Source organism: Fusarium keratoplasticum, chromosome 8 (genome assembly GCF_025433545.1).
Source record: "Fusarium keratoplasticum isolate Fu6.1 chromosome 8, whole genome shotgun sequence".
In the NCBI taxonomy this organism is placed as follows: Eukaryota; Fungi; Ascomycota; class Sordariomycetes; order Hypocreales; family Nectriaceae; genus Fusarium; species Fusarium keratoplasticum.
The window spans coordinates 2,299,300-2,315,144 of record NC_070536.1 but is presented as its reverse complement, the minus strand read 5'-3'; the positions used below and the strand labels follow the sequence as shown (position 1 = coordinate 2,315,144).

At 52.4% G+C, this 15,845-nt stretch overlaps 3 protein-coding genes across 3 annotated transcripts; 1 reads left to right on the top strand and 2 right to left on the bottom strand.

Moving 5' to 3' along the window:
• Nucleotides 1–738: 738 nt before the first annotated feature.
• Nucleotides 739–3,045, bottom strand: NCS57_01052100 (uncharacterized protein; the record flags this gene model as incomplete). Its single annotated transcript, XM_053060266.1, has 1 exon — nt 739–3,045. One exon carries the CDS (start codon nt 3,043–3,045, stop codon nt 739–741), a length of 2,307 nt encoding a protein of 768 aa, XP_052910660.1.
• Nucleotides 3,046–4,759: 1,714 nt separating this feature from the next.
• Nucleotides 4,760–7,393, top strand: NCS57_01052000 (PHD domain-containing protein; the record flags this gene model as incomplete). The annotated part of the gene is made up of 2 exons (XM_053060265.1): nt 4,760–7,222; nt 7,277–7,393. The coding sequence occupies 2 exons, from the start codon at nt 4,760–4,762 to the stop codon at nt 7,391–7,393; spliced, it is 2,580 nt and encodes an 859-aa protein (XP_052910659.1).
• Nucleotides 7,394–13,875: 6,482 nt separating this feature from the next.
• On the bottom strand, nt 13,876–15,726 carry NCS57_01051900 (PSP domain-containing protein; the record flags this gene model as incomplete). The annotated part of the gene is made up of 2 exons (XM_053060264.1): nt 13,876–15,600; nt 15,652–15,726. The coding sequence occupies 2 exons, from the start codon at nt 15,724–15,726 to the stop codon at nt 13,876–13,878; spliced, it is 1,800 nt and encodes a 599-aa protein (XP_052910658.1).
• Nucleotides 15,727–15,845: the final 119 nt, after the last annotated feature.

Below are 15,845 nucleotides of genomic sequence, written 5' to 3'. Positions count from 1 at the left end.
GACGACGTGTCTTGTCAAGAGAGCAGCACTGCCTAGCTTCGTACATGCGAGAAATGCTGTGCTCTGAGTGTCCATGCATACCTAGGTACATACTATGCAGGTATCCATTCCTTGGAAGTGACCCAGGTGCTAGGTCTTGTCCAACAGGCGCGTTCGTTAGCATCCATGATACCTTCCTTTCCTGGGGCTTTCATTCAGACAAGTAGGCGGGACTTTTTATCAGCATTCAATATTCAGAAGCTCATTGCACCTTTTCACATTCACTTCCAGTATCCGTTGCGTAAAGGCAAGGACAGCAGCTGCTTAATCGAGGGGCGTTGGCCCAAGTCGACGTCATCCCCACACAGTTCCGATATCGAAGCGCTACGAGCAAACACACACGAGCAGAACCAACAAGTTTGAATTTTCCCGGCTTCCCACGGGAGATTTAATTCTCGCGCTTTCGGCTAGCGGTCGAGTAGCTTCTGAGAATATACACTATTAGACATGAGGGCAGTAAGCTCGTTAAGTAGAGCAGGCAAATGTCCCCTGCTTCAGTTCATCCGCTCCCCTCAACGGCGATATTCTTGGTTGAAGTCTGGGCAGCAAGTTGACACTGCTAAAGTCATATTCTGGACGGAGACTGAACCAAAAAAACATCTTGTTTCTTTCTCGAGCAAATGCCCGTTTTCGAAACGCCAGATTGTGTATTTGTGACATGTTGGGTTGCGTCGAGGTAAGCCTCGGAGCGTCGGGCGGCTAACGCCAGACAAAGACAGGGTCGTCGTCATCTTCTTGATCACCGTCCCACTCATCATCTGACTCTGCACGGTCTTCGTCCATGAAATCTTCCATGCCGTACTGCATTTCAGTAGGCTTCTGGTTGTCAAAGACAATGGAGACGCTGGTACAGAGTCCCTGAATAACTAGGGTCTTGGTGGGTCGAGGCTCCTTAGAGTCTGCGCGCTCGGCTTCATTCTCAGACTGGCTTGACGCCGGGCTACCATCGAAGCCTCTTTCTTCTTCCGAGTCTGAATCGAACTCATTCTCGTCAGTTTCGGGCTCGGCGTACGTTGGTCTGCCGTGAAGACTGCGCAGACCCTTCGAGTTGTTACTATGCCTCGAGTCGGAATCTGAGGCTTGCGCGGCAAGTCGGGTACTCCGACGAGACGGTCCATCAGACAGACGCTTCGGCTTCGGCTTCTTCTCAACTACTTCTTCCTTCTCCTCTTCTGTCTGGCGCAGCGAGTAGTGCTTCTTTGGTGGCTCGAAGGGGCGGAGGAAGACCCTATCCAGTTTCCGCCGCCACTCGTGGCGCATGGTAGCACGGGCCTTCCAGGGTATGTTGAGCATTGTCTTGACGGCAAGATGTCTGAGATTCGGCAACGAACCCGCGCTGTCGATGAGAGACTGGAGAAACATTTCTGCAGTTTCAACACTCCAGTGCCGAATGTGCTCAAAGTCAATCACGCGGAGACTCAATGGCCATTGTGGTATTTGGTGTGGCAGCAGGGCCTGATCATACAGGGGATCGGCGTCATTGTTGACGAGGGACAGGGAGTCATGGTGGCGGAAGTACGACAGGTTCATGTAGAGCTCTTCCAGGTGAGGACACGCATCGGCCAAGGTGGTCAAAAATACCAAGTCCAGGGACTGGTTGTGCGACAAGTTCAGACTGCGAAGATGTCTGCCGTGGCTGTGAAGAAATGACGCAAACTCCTCAGACTTGATCTCCCAGCAATTGATCAGTCCGAGATGAACCAGATCTTTCGGCAGGAGTGGGAGCAGTCGGTCATTCATGACAGTCGACGATTCAAACACCAAGTGGCTGAGTGATTTCAATTGCGAGATGGCCTCTGCAATCGAGTCAATCATAGCTCCATCTTCGTTGTATAGTTCGAGCTCTCGTTCCTCGTCCCCTGGCTTAGGCCGTGGTTTATAAAGCGACGGAACTTGAAAGTTAGTGAAGCTTAGCTTGGTGAGATGGGCGAATGACGGTTCTTGGTGGACAAGACTGATGTCTTTGGCTGTCGTGACAGGTCCTCCCAGGAGGCTTCCGCTCCACTCCCAGCTCTTCAAAACGGTATAGAATGACTTTTCCTCAGCATGGACTGGGTCGACTTGGCTGGAACTTGGTCTGAAAGAGTGCAAGATCTCAGGCGAGTATTGCCATCTCACAGTCCGATCAAGCTCTCTGTATGGCGGCTGATCAGACTGAGTGAAAAGGATGACTTCTGCTAGGCGCGGCAACACATGAATCATCTGAGGAAGTAGTGCTTGAGGCACGACCTGAACATCTACATAAAGGGACTCGACTTTGGCGCGATAGTTGAACCGAGTGGCAGAAGGCGGAAGCTCAAGCAAGGCAGCAAAACGGCGGGCTTTTCCGCTGGTGAGAAGCGGCGGACAACGGTAGATAGCTGTTAAGGCAGCTTCCGAGAAGGCCTTGCAAGTGGTGGCAGTACTTATCAGCCAGTTGACATCAAGGGTGTCATGGCCGCCTGACACAGCGGCGTAGTAGAAGATGTCGACCCAGGCGCCGTAGGGTATTTGGGGATCCCTCCAGTTGGGTATGACGCCCTGAGGAATTTGTTCTGGCTCAAAGGATGTGCGCCGCTTCTTTGAAGACCTTCCCTTCCTATGGAGTGGCTTCGGCCGTTTCTTTGTTTGTCGGCGTGCATTCGACCTTGTGTCAGAGCGTGCGGGGACAGGCTCAACCTGAGTCTGGCCCATTGCTGCCTGTCGGGCACTGCGACGACTGCTAGTCCCCGCAGATGTCCCTGTAGGACGACTCTTGTTTCGACGTGATCGTGTCTGAAAGCGTGGTTCGTCATCCGAGTCCTCATCGCTTTCCACGTCTGGCTCCGAGGGTTGATCGAGACTGTTGTTCAAAGAGTCCGAGTCGCCATCATCAGAAGAAGTATCTCTGGGGTATACAACCACCTTTCGCGATCGTGTTGAACGAGTGGGTGGCGCAGAAACATGTGCGCGGGATGTTCGGGAAGGGTTGCGACGGGTGGAGGGTTCGGTGACATCCTGACGATCGGCGGCTCGGGTGCGGACCATGTTGGCGGTGTCTGTAAAAGAAAAGGTATTAGCTAAATGGAAGAGACGCCATTTGTCTGTATTGGTAGGACTGCATAGCTAGAGCTGTCGTGGATGACATGGCATGGGTTGGCGCAAGATGGGATTGTTCACACCTGCAACGTCTTGCGATCTTTGGCGCCCCTCAGGTGATTACCGACGACCAAGCGGTAAGCAATGGCGGGCCGAAATCTGGCAAGAAAGATCAAGAACGAGTGTCTGCCATTTGTCTATGAGTGGCAAAATGGCTTCTGTTGTGGACTGGAAGAGTAGTTGGCAATAAACAAGTCCGAGTGAGGTCAACGATGTAGTTGTAAGAGAGATGGAGGGGCAAGATGGGACTCGGTGCCTGGAAAGACAGTCAGCCTTGCCTTAGTGCGTTGGGGCGTGGGGCTCTGGTAAAGGGTGGGGCAGATATTGGCCAATCATAGATCGCGTATATTTGAGGGCAGGCTCGGCCGACGAGGCTGCGAGTAAGAGGCATGGCCAGCATGTGGTTACAAAGGAGATGTGTGTAAATGGACGAGGTTGGATTAATTAAAGTAGATAATTCTCTGTGTGGTTTTCTCATTTCCAAAATTGAATGTTTTCATCTTTCATGTCACTGCTTTGAGCAAACACTCGGGTCATGCATGCTGGAGATTGCCGTGATATGATTTCCAGCCCTGAAATTAGAATTTCTTCGCCTGGATACCAAAGACACCACGTAGCAAACCGCCTTTGATTTTCTCTCGCCACGTAGGAATCAGTCCAGCAAATCCCCAGCCCATCATTGATAGCGTCTGCCTGCAAGAGCCGGACAAAGAGAAGACTCCCAAGTTTGATCCATGATGACACCAACCGTCCCATGATGGATCGAGACCGCGCAAAGTGCATATAATGGGCAGCTAAGCCGACGAATCTGTCTAAGGGGGCACCCCGTTGGCATGCATTGGAGGATTCTTGACCACTTTTCCCCTTGGAGACGACGTATTGATTCGCTGAGAGCGGCGTGTGGAGCAGCTCGGGTTCTGCTCCCGCTGGAACAGGTAAGGAAAGTGGCCCCGGCGGTCGCCTGCGTGAGCCGTGAATGGTTCATTTGCCCGCGGCTTCCCAGGGTTAAGTGGCTCAGGCGCTAGGCCTCATTGGGAGTCGCGATAGAATCTCCCTGTCCCTTTCACCTGCCACTGGCACGCGTCTTTCGCCTGTTGCCGCCGCCGCGCTCCCCCAGCCAAGCATCAACGCCGACTTATATGACGGCGTCTTGGAGTCCTCGTTGTCGCCTCTGCCTTCTTGCATTCGATGCGACACGCCTGCCAGCCTGTAGATGAGTCTTATTTCCGCTCATACTCGGGCGCAGTGAGGACAGCGACGCAGCGACTGTGGCGGCAGCGGCAGTGACGGGGGTCCTTCTCTTCTCACCACACGCGACCGGGCTCGCATCTCCTCCTTATTATTTACATCCACAGAGTCACGACCACGCTCAACAACATCGCCATATCTCATCGGCAAACGCTGCACCTCATTCAGACAGCTCGCATCCTTTATTTCTCTTTTCGGCTTTCTTACGCGCTTCGTTCTCGTGGTTTGTGGCGTCGCCTGTTTGCCCGCGCCTGCTTCTATCCGCTGTCTCTTTTCCTTCCATTGACCTTCCTTTCTCGCACTCTTTCTCTACCGTCATTTTTCTGGCCCAGCCAACACAACTTATCCGGCTTGCATGACGACAACAGGCGATAAAAACAATGAGAGCCAACGCATTGTGCCTTTGAGAAATCCTCCGCAACCGCGACAACAGCAATCACATCAGCTGCAATCATCACCGCCGCATCGCTCTCACTCAGGCGCCCAGCAGCAGCACAGGCCCGCGCTCCTCACATTCATCTCGTCATTTTTCTCCTCCTCCCATGATCTCTCTCCCTCCGCCATGAACCTGAAAAGGCGCAATCAAAGGACGGGGCCCTTTCTTCAACAGAACTGGATCAACGGAGTCGCACCCTTGCGAAATTCAGTCATGGGTGTGAATCTTTCCACCCCAAAGCACTTGTCGGGTCAAGATGATGGCGCCCCTCCGCAGAAGCGCCTTCGCCTGTCTTCTCCGGACCCTCTCGAAAATGACCGGTACCCTGCTTCGCATGACACGCCAGAGTCCCTCTCCGCTTTACGCGTCGAGGTTCTTAAGGTTCTTCACAAGGACTCTAAAAAAGTCCGACCCCTCCAGACCACTGTTGCTGAGCCCCGCGATATTGTCACCATCAAGGGCAGATGTCGCATCACCGTCTCCGACGTGAGCGAGGGCTTCCCCAATATCTTATACCGCTGCTGCAAGAACTGCGACATCATCACCTACAAAAATCCTGTTGGTCCTCACCGCGTCGCCCGGGTTAGCCTGCCCCAGCCGTTCCTCGTACCTGAAGAGAGCATCAAAGTGAACAGACATGATGATGTGTCCAATGACTTTGCTCAATCGTACAGGTTGGACGTTGAACTGGAATCTATCAATGATGGCACATGGCCTCCCCTCGACTCTCATGACTTCGGCATCCCTCTGGGCGAGCTGGGTTCCTTCTCCGACTCTGCCAAGAACCGCTGGATTTTCCACAGCGAGGTTGGGGGAGTTTTTGGTAGAAGCAAGACCCCCGTGCGCCTCACAACTGGCCATCATCCCGATCGCGTTTTGCGTCCGACAGACTATGTCATGGACGTGGATTTGCGATGGACGGCAGGTTTCCGGCCGATAGCCAAGGGTTCCAAGCCCTGCATCACCGCAATTGACCCAGATACTGAGCCGTACACCACTGGTCAACTTGAGCCTATCCCCGATGACCAACTCAACGGCGCCGGCGTGTTGAATGGCGCCAATGGTGTCAATGGAGGCACCAATGGCACCGCTACTACCAACGGCATGAATGGCCTCAATGGTTTAAATGGCGTGAATGGCATCAACGGCGAAAATGGTGTGAACGGCGTTCACGCTCTCGAAGATGTCAACGATACCAATGGCATCAACGGCCATGCTCATGAGGACTCATCGCATGAGCTGGACGATGACGTGGATGGTGAACACACCCCCAACCGCGCCCTGAGAACACGAGGAGTCAAGCAGCAGTACAACCTCAAAATTCTCAGCGACAAAGCGCAAGGGAAAGAGCGAAAGCCGCGGGCAAGAGCTGCCCAAGCGACGCCGGCGGAAGGTCGCGTCACCTACTTCTTACCGATTGATCAGCCTGTGTGCTTGGATTACTGGCGATGCGTTACCTGTGGCACATTCCACGACTCGCTGCCTCTGCTGCAACTTCACCTGCAGACTTATCATTTGGAATACGACTATGTACTCGACATGACGAGCCAAGGACCGCATTTCCGAGTCACTCACCGTAACGAGTCTGTCGCTTCGCCCACGAGGACATACCAGCTAGGAAAGCCGGTAAAGCCCTGGCATCTGGAGACGTATGTGTCGGGCGACCAATCTTGGGTGACTTCGCGTCTTGGCCCAGACAACAACGAAGAGCCAGCGCGGTCTCCGTCGAAGCAGGCGACTGCAAGGCAGCTCTTTGACTCGAAACCTTCACTACCGCCGCAGCCAACGCTGCCACCAGTGCCTCGACCCAAGAAGAGAAAGATCACCATCCCCGAGACTAATTATCCCCTCTTTGATCCCGTGAGCAAGGCGCGCCTTGTAGCGGGCGAGGACCTGCCGAGGCCTGCGATTGACAACTCATGGCTGATTCAGAAGCATCGAGAAGACATTGGGGAATTTTCGGATGTTACATCCGAAGAGAAAGAATACATTCGAAACTGGGACTCATTCATTCTCCAGGAAAATGTCACTTCTGGAACGTACTTCCCACGCGCCTGGCTTAAATTTGTCAAGGAGCACGCCTCATGGCTCGTGGCGGCCAACCCTCGGATGGTGGAATTTGGCAAGCACATGGGTGTTTTGGTGGCGCGTGATGTCCTAGATGACAAGACAATCGACCAAGCCATGGAGCTCTTTGATGAGGCGAGGGCCCAGTTGAAGGCCAAGGCGAAGGAGCAAGCGAATGGCACTGAGGACGCGCAGCCTGCAGATGCAACGCTGAAACAGTCACCTCGGGCTTCTCAGATCATGAAAGGTGCAAATGGCTGTACAGTGTGTCAGCTGCCAGTTCTCGGGCCCAGCCTGCTTGTCTGCTCGAACAAGGTAATGCGAATGGGTGTTGATCTGAAGCCGGATTGTGCTAACATACTCGTGCAGAACTGCTCAAGCCGCCTCTACCACGCTGGGTGCATTCAACAGACAGCCACCATCAGCCCAGCGGCTCGTGCCAAGTGGCTTTGTAATGAATGTAGCAAGTCGGGAGGATCCTCGTAGGGTGAGGCGTCCTCGGTATTGCTGAGTACACCGGAACCCCCTACCACCACTGAACACACGACTCAGGATACCATGATTGTATCGCGAGGTGCGGAAGCTGTGGGATCCTCCATGGAGTGTCGTGCGTCGAGGAAGAGGTCCAAGAAAGCGGCTGCTGCCAGCCCAACTGATGAAAGGCCTGGTCCAGATCAACAGCCAGCAAAAAGGCGTAGAGAGAGGCCACAGAAGATCAAGCGTGAGCTGAGGGGTTGAGCCAGGCAGGGCAGGGACTCTTGCGAGCGAATAGAGGAGCACCAAAGTCTGGCGCAGGGGCGAGACGAGATATATGGAAACATGGGGGAAAATACAAGCGGAGAGGAACGACATGCAAGTTTTATACGTGTTTGGGGCGCTTATTGGGAATGCAATGGACATTACATTGGCCAAGGGCTGCTAGGAGTTGGCTGATGGAGAGAGCTGGATCGTCTGATGTGGGGTTCCTCATGAATGCCACCTAACTCGCGAGGAGGCCTTGAGAGCGGATCGTGCGTTCTACACTAAATAGTTTATAGTTATTTCTGTTGTTTGCCTGTGTCCCTACGCGTGACTGTAAATGTAAAAGTCAGTTCTTTCGGCTACAAAGATGTGGAGAAAAGGAACTTTATGCCTGTCTGACCAGGCCAGGAAGAGCCTGCATGAGCGGAACTCGAGACAGGTGATGTGTTGAAGGCTTGCAAGAGCCGGAAGACGAGCCGGAAGACGAGCCGGAAGACGAGCCGGAAGACGAGCCGGAAGACGAGCTGGAATACGAGTCAGAACATGTAGCATACCTTTCGAAGAACCTATTGGCCTATATATGGCACATTCTAGACCCCCCATCAAACTGCTCTCTCAAACCAAGCTCAAGGCACCCCAACCCAAGTTTTGACCTAGGCTTCTCCCAACCAAGACACGGAGAGACGATCTCTTGCACATGTCTTTGCTTCTACTGAGTAGTAACAGTACATGGTGAAGCAATCCAGCTCTTGGGGCTAGGATGACGACAGCATATTTTCAAACTAGCTCCTGAAGAAGGGGTATAGACTACTGATTGTCGACTCGCAAGACGGGATGGCGAACAAGGTCTGAGAACCTAAGTCAGTCTCAGTGGGATGAATATGTTAAGCCAGTCTCTTATCAACACCTGTTGACCATTTTCTTGAAGAATCATCAAGCCAGGGTGGCTGTTCTTTGTAGGTGACGCCTTGGCATGCTCCAATCGTCCTTTTCAATAACTCATTCAAAGGGTTTGCTTTTGTCCAATTTGGGAAAAGAAGAGAGGAATCTGTGAGGAATCACTGCCACTAGAACAGCACCCCAATCTACGTATCTCAAAGGTAGTTCGGCATGGGATGTTACCAGAACAGTTCAGCGGGCTTTAGTTTCGTCAGTGATTCATCGCCCCCCTCGTCTTCCGCTTCTGCGTCGGCGCTTTTTAGACCCAGTCGGATCCCACAATCATTTCATAAGCCTCAGGATATGAACCTTCGACCAGATCTTGAGCATTTGTCCCCGTAATATCAGCTCGTTCCGGAGTTTTGGGTGCCTCGTAATCTAGTGATGGCTGATCTGGGTGGGAGAGTCGATGGTAAAGAGCAACTTGAGATAGGGAAGGGCTAAGTCAAATGAAATGACCAGACGATAAAGAGAAAAAAAATATTGAGGGAAACGACGGGTTTATGGTCTCATCTCTGTCGCCCACAGTCGGTAACTACAATATTTGCTTAGGGTTGAGGATGTGTCCAGGGTGACTAGATAGAGGCTGTATTAATCTTAAAGCACCATGCTTCCCTGGTCCCCTGGGGCATTTTAAAGAAACTGCACCGTTTGTGGGCTGAACGGAGATCCCTTTGAGAGGCTAGAGGGACGCCGTTACTGACGGGGCTTAGGGAGCTCCAGATAGCTCAGAGCCTAACGAAGAGGTGTAGAACTCGAACAGACCAGTCCGTCTGGCCTCTGTGACCTCGTACGCTCGAACAGACCGTGTCTTTGCTCCCAGATAGAACTCATCTTAGCCCAGAGACTCATGAACGGAAATGGTCGAGGGAGTCGTCGAATCAAGGGTGACGACACTAGCAACCTAGCACGGCTTGCCTGGTGAAGCTTTCCCATGTGAGAAGGGAGACGAAATGACACGGTTTTCTCTAGTTGTAGAACATTATGATGAAAGTACAAAAGATGCTGCAAGGGTTCACAGTTTCACCAGTATCCAAATCTAGGTACGAAATGTTCAAGTTACAACGTGGTCGACCTCAGGCCAAATCGCCATTCTGGGTCGAGGCAAAGCGAGTTTGCAAGAGCGATAAGTGAGTTTGCAGGCTATCCCGTGTGTTTTTAGTCGGTATCCACCGTTCATCTCGCAGAGCTGGTTCCGTGATTAATGGGCATGCCAGGCTTTGCTTCTTCGGTTATGAGCGAATCTTGTGGCTGTTGTCCCGATACGCCGTCGATGGTGTCTCGATATGGGAAGCTAGCGATGAATATTGGAGACCTCGAACTAGAGTTTAGTATGGAATGGAGTAAAGTAGTATGAGATTGACGAGCTTCGATGTGCCCGGTGGCTTCTTTTGAGGGCGTCACCAAGTGCACAATCGATACCAACAATATCGATCTTCTAGCTCAGTTAACCCATCAAAAGCCGGGCTTCAACTATAATAAAGAACATATTGTCAACACATCATAGCATCATATCCCAATGCTAACACAGTGGCCTGATACCAACAATATCGACGAGCTTCGGTTTACGTGCCTAGCCTTCCCGGTCCCTATCTCCTCGATGTCGGCGATACAGCTGTTGAAGAGAGAGGGGATGGCCAAGTAATTTGACATTTAGGCAGTGGTATCAGGGAGCATATTCTAGATACTAGAGAGGAGATGATCCATCGGACAATCTTTGTAGTAAAAGGCTTTGTTCAAGGTGTCCCAACATCGAGTCGAGTGACGGCGTTCAAGTTGAAGAGACTCGGCAACGAGATCCAGATTATCGAGAATTGCCCCGAGACCTCTTCGGAGTATTGTAGGCTTGTTGCTGCCTCTTTCAGAAGAATGGCTGCCATCATGATCTCAGCGAGGCCAAATCGATACTTTCCGGGTCGCAGGAAGGGAACCCGAAAGCTTAGTAAATAATCATGGTAATATGAAGATGAATTGGACCCATGCCGCGTGTGTGGGAGCCTGTGATCCCAATCACCAATCGGGCCTCTATGCCAGAGGATTGGAGATAGTGCAGCGATCCATTGTGATAAAGACCGGCTTGGGTGACACCATGTCCGTCGGACTTCAAGATTGTCCTACTTCAATAGTTGTCATGTCCTTCCAGATGCTCTCGTACTTTGGGACGCGCGATGCCAGAATAGCAGTTATGGTCGGGGTGCATTCAACGGAAAGGGCTGAGCGTGGCATAGCCATCAAGTTGGGGCTTATGAGACGCCATTCTTTGTGCAATTATTCCTCAAAGGCAATGCCAGAAACACACTTGGATACACTTGAGAATGGCTCGCATGATAATTGCAAGCATCCCACTCATGAGAGTACTGGAGGGCGCAATGGCTACACCTAGTTTTGCGGATAAAAAGGCGGCCTTGTGACTGCCTCGGTCGTAGATACCTAGGTAAAATGCATGGGCTGCCACAAAGTCGCGGTGGAATGTCATTCTCTTTCGTTTCCATGATCGTTTCAGACCCGAGATCTCGTGTTCCTCATGTTCCTCATAGTCATTTTGGGCACTGTAGGAGGGTCACCTCTCTGGTAATAATCGCATTTAAAATGACTCAACGTCTGTGTTCAAGGCTAAAATCCTTGAAACACTATTCGGAAGAGATAGAATTGATGGAGTACGGTTTCTATCGAGAGCAAAAACGGCCGTGGAAGGGATACAAGGCCACCTACGTTGCATCTCATGGCCGACAAGCAGCAGCTAGAGTGATCGCGCGAGATGAAGATGCGCAGACCGCCAGGATTGGCCAAGATCAATTGATGGGAGTTGTGAAATGCGCCCGATACCGGCTAAAACTAATCGGCCTAGTGAAATCCAATGTTGTCAGATTGCCAGCTGTGTTGAGATGGGCATCACCAGTGTGGAGAGATGGATGGATAAGTATGGGGGTTCTATTGTTATGATGAAGATTGCTCTTGTCTCGTTCGCTGCCAAACTCCATCACGATCAAGTTCTCTCATCGGCGACCGTCGATTGGCATTCGTACCTTCCGTTGTTCCCTCCAAACCCACGTGCTCCACATGAGGAATGACCTCCAGCGACACTGTCCCTCAATTGAGGGTGATCAAAGCTATCTTCTGCAAAGCCAACACCGACGACGGTGTACTGGACGCGTCCGATCAATCATCCAAGACTCTCGTTGAGCAGTCCAAACGACCCCCAACCGTATGGAGATGCTCTCAAAGAACCATGTGCGGGGCGAATGGACGCCGTCTGTAACCTACAGTGCGACTCTGAGGGCCTCCATCATGACCTCCATCAAGTCTGGCCCTGCAACAGTGAAAATTATGTCGGGTCAAGATTCAAGCTAATTTTGAGCATCTAGAAACACATCGAGAAAGAAAGCCCACTCAAGGACAGGGTTCGGCTGCATATCACTATCGAGGATGCCAGTGCTGAGCGATTCTCACCATGACAACTATCACCCACATTCGCGTCTCCTCTCCAGGATTGATGGATCGACTGATGCCCTCGCCACTTGGGCCACTTAAAACCTATCAAAACGAAATGAAATCCGCTAAAATTGAATACGTTTCTAGGAGATTATGGTCCGAGTTCTGCCACCTACCTACCACATCTCCTGAAGCTGTGATGAAGGCCGACTAAAGTGGCAACACCATGAGTCAAGCATAGTCGAACCTGAGAGGTTGCACAGATTCCGTCTATGAGAACTTCGTATGTATCAAGTGAGTACCTTGTTCCTAGCATTTCGAGTTTCTTAGTGCTAACATAGACAAGCATTTCCGTTCCCACTTTCGTCCATTCTCAGTTGTCATGACTAGAACCAGACGCACTTCCACCATCAATATCACCCTCAACGACACAGTCGCGGATGCTTTCATGGTTGAATTTCTCCCAAAAATTACAGGCCAAAGTGTTTCTGGGCTTGACATGCTCCCTCAACGCCCTAGCCCAGCGAGTGTTAACGCCTTATGGATGTTGCTTTTCTTCCACGCCTGGGATCATGGCATCTTCCACTCTTCCAACCTTGCAGCCTTGACTTGGGCTACCAGTGCATCTACATTCGAGACCCTATGAAGCCTCGATACTCCATACTTTGGTACACAGACTCTGTGTGAAGGCGAACTCGTCAATTTCGGTTCCGGCAATGTTTTGCTTGCAGTGCGGAGGCTACGCTGCTGGGGATTGGCAAGTCGAGGGACTTTGCCCTCAACAACAAGCTGTATGTGAGTATCGACGCCCCAGGCTTATTTTTTATTCGGGATTAGTATCGAAACATTATGAGTTGATGCCTTCGCTGTGCTTTGACTCAAAAGCGTCTCAACGCACCCAGAGGTCGCACGAGGGCGCTGCGGGTAAGGAAGACACTCCGGCTCGTTAAAGCAGCCTTTGAACCCGGCAACAATAATACAGCATGATAGTTGTCAAGACGAGCTACTAACCACACGCATGACTTTCCCATCCCCAGCATCGAATCCGCTAGATCCGAGAGAGGGTCGATCTCGAGCTTCCATAGGAGCCACCGAGCGTCTCGTAACCTCACCTCGACATGGATAGCTGGGTGGTTCATATATAAGTACGTAGCCTGCTTTACCTTGATGACTATACCACACGCAAATGACTGACTGGGAAGGTAAAAGAGAGGGTTTCAATGGGATGTTCCAGATCGCTAATAGTTCACGTGCAACGAGTCTTGAACTCCACAAAGAATGAATTCGGCAGCTGGACCAACTGGAGCCAAGGCGCTCCCTTTATGCCCGTATTCAACTCGATACAAGGAGCTGGCCCCCAAAACGGCTCGATATCTTGAGCACTTTGCCTCCTGAGTTGAGGTTGCTCAAACTCTAACTGTGGCTGGCGAATAGGTACCGCTGATTAGACAGCCTCTACAAATGGTGTCTTACATGGCAGCCTTGTTTGTCCCCAGACATCTCGATCCTAGATGCAACATTGAATACCCGGTTCAGGTCACCATAAAGTGAGTTAATCACAGTCCTTGATGCTTCTGGCTCAAGATGAGAGGTAAATTAGGGTGATACGAGGACCTGGCCCAAACCCAACCACTAAGCTCTCCATGGCAAGGCATCTTCAACATGTTTGATATTTACACTACTGCCATACCTCGAGAGCACTTTTCAAACTTCAACAAGCATGGTATTTGTCCTATTCTTGCCATCAAGCGGCATCGCAAAAGAAATAAACGCCAGCCAAGACCCGGCTCCGGCCCCAGCACCCATGATACAGATTCACCACCAGCCAACCCGCTCCAAGCTCGACTATCAGTACATTAATATCTCCTGCCTTCCCTTCTCTTCTCGTTCCGCTCCGCCTCCGTCTTCTGCCTCTTGCGACTCTCTTGGGCGATCATCTCGCTCAAGTCATCGTCGTACGCCCACTTGGCACCGATACCCTCCTCCTTCTTGCCCTCGTCGAACTTGCGCCGCAGGTCATCCTTGCTGATGCCGTCATTCTGGTGTAGTGAGTCCACGTCGAGAGCCACGTCGATGTCACCAGGCTTCTTGCGTTTGCGGGAGTCGTCATCAGCACCCAGAACCGGCATGCCAGATCGTTGCGCCTGCTTGAGGTCATAGACACGGTCACTACCGAAGAAGCCTTCAGCGCGGACTTGGCGCTCGGGCAGAATGGTGTAGGCTGACCGGGGCGTGCTCGACTCCTCTGTGTCGTAACCGCGGCGCTCCTTACGGAGATCCATTTCTCCGGCAATAGATGTCTCAACTCCTTGGCCGTAGTCAGGCTGTACTGTGCTGGCATAACCACCAGGAGTCTCAAGGCCACTCGGTGTCTCCAAGCCACCTGCTGTGTCCTCCTCTTCCTCTTCCTCCTCTTCTTCGTCTGACTCCTCCTCTTCCTCGGACTCTTCTTCACGGGGTTGTAGCTCACCCCAGAGGGTGCGCTCAACAGGCTCACCGGCAGCAGCAGCTGCTTGAGCCCCTGACTGGCCCTGTCCGCCGCTCTGACCAGTGAGGCCAAACACGTCACCACCGAACAGGGGGCGGTTGAACTCGTCAACTGGTGGTTTGCCCCAGCCGCCGGGGTGGAAGCCCCATGAACCTCCTGAGGGTGGTGGCGCATTCAGACCGGGGATTTTTAGCGTAGGATAGGAAGGAGGAGGGCCAAATCTTTGTTGGTTGATAAGCCAGGGTGGTGGCGCGCCAGGAGGCATTCCCAGGGCTTCCTTTGTGTTTTCACTCAGGTCACCAGGGCGGAAATGTTGATAATCGACCTCCGTCTCCTTGCCCTCGTAGTACACCTCACCAAATCGCGTCAACTCAGGCTTGGTCTGGAAGCGGAAGAAGGCGTCGTAGAGCTTCTGGTAGTCAATGTCGAGCTTCCCCATCTTGGGGGCGACACGTTCGCGCTGCTTCTGCTTCAACGACTGCTCGGCTTGCTTCTCGAGGACAGCGTCGCGCATCTCGGTGATTCCGGTCTCGGCAATGAAGGTAGGGAGACGGAAGGGCGGCTTCTCGATACCCCTCTTGGAGGAGAGGTATTCTCGCTTCAGGGACCAGTGGGTTGGGACCGGTACCACGTTTCGCTGAGCCTTGATCTGGACGAGCAGGCGGGGATCCGATGAGGAAACATCTTGCCACTCCACCACCTCGGGGATCTTGACCAAGGCCTTGAGCTCGGCGATAGAGAGCTTGTTGAGCTGCTTCCTCTTCTTCTTGGACATCTTGGGCTGGGCGGACTCCTCGTCTTCGTCGGGGATATCGTCGTCGTCGTCGAAAAACACGGTCCCTTGGTTTCCAGCATTGGCCTCCTTGGCAACCTCATCTTCGTCCATAGACGCGCCGAACTTGCTGAAAATGTCCTTGTACATCGCAAAGACCGGGTCCTCCTCCAGACTATCGTCAAGAATCAGAGCATCGACAGGGGCGGCTTCGGACTCGGGTTTGTCCTTGACTTGGAGATCTGACGCGGATTCGGTGGTGGATTCATCCTCTTCCGGCTTGGAGTCATCGGTGGGCTCTTCGGTCTTGGTAGCGGCAGCCTGCGTCGCGTCAGTATACGATCGAGGGGATGAGAGATTGGATGATCGCACCTCTGCTTGCGCCTTCTTCTGTTCCTTCTTCTTTGCCCTCCGCATCTGGTTCTTGGTCATCTTTGGGGCCGCCATGGTGAATGTGGATTGGCGACAAAGTCGTCGCGACGAGGAACTGGCTTCGGCCCGCGGCGGGATTGGAGACCTGGGTGGTGAGCTGGAACAGGGCGTAGAAGGCAGCGAGGGTGATGATG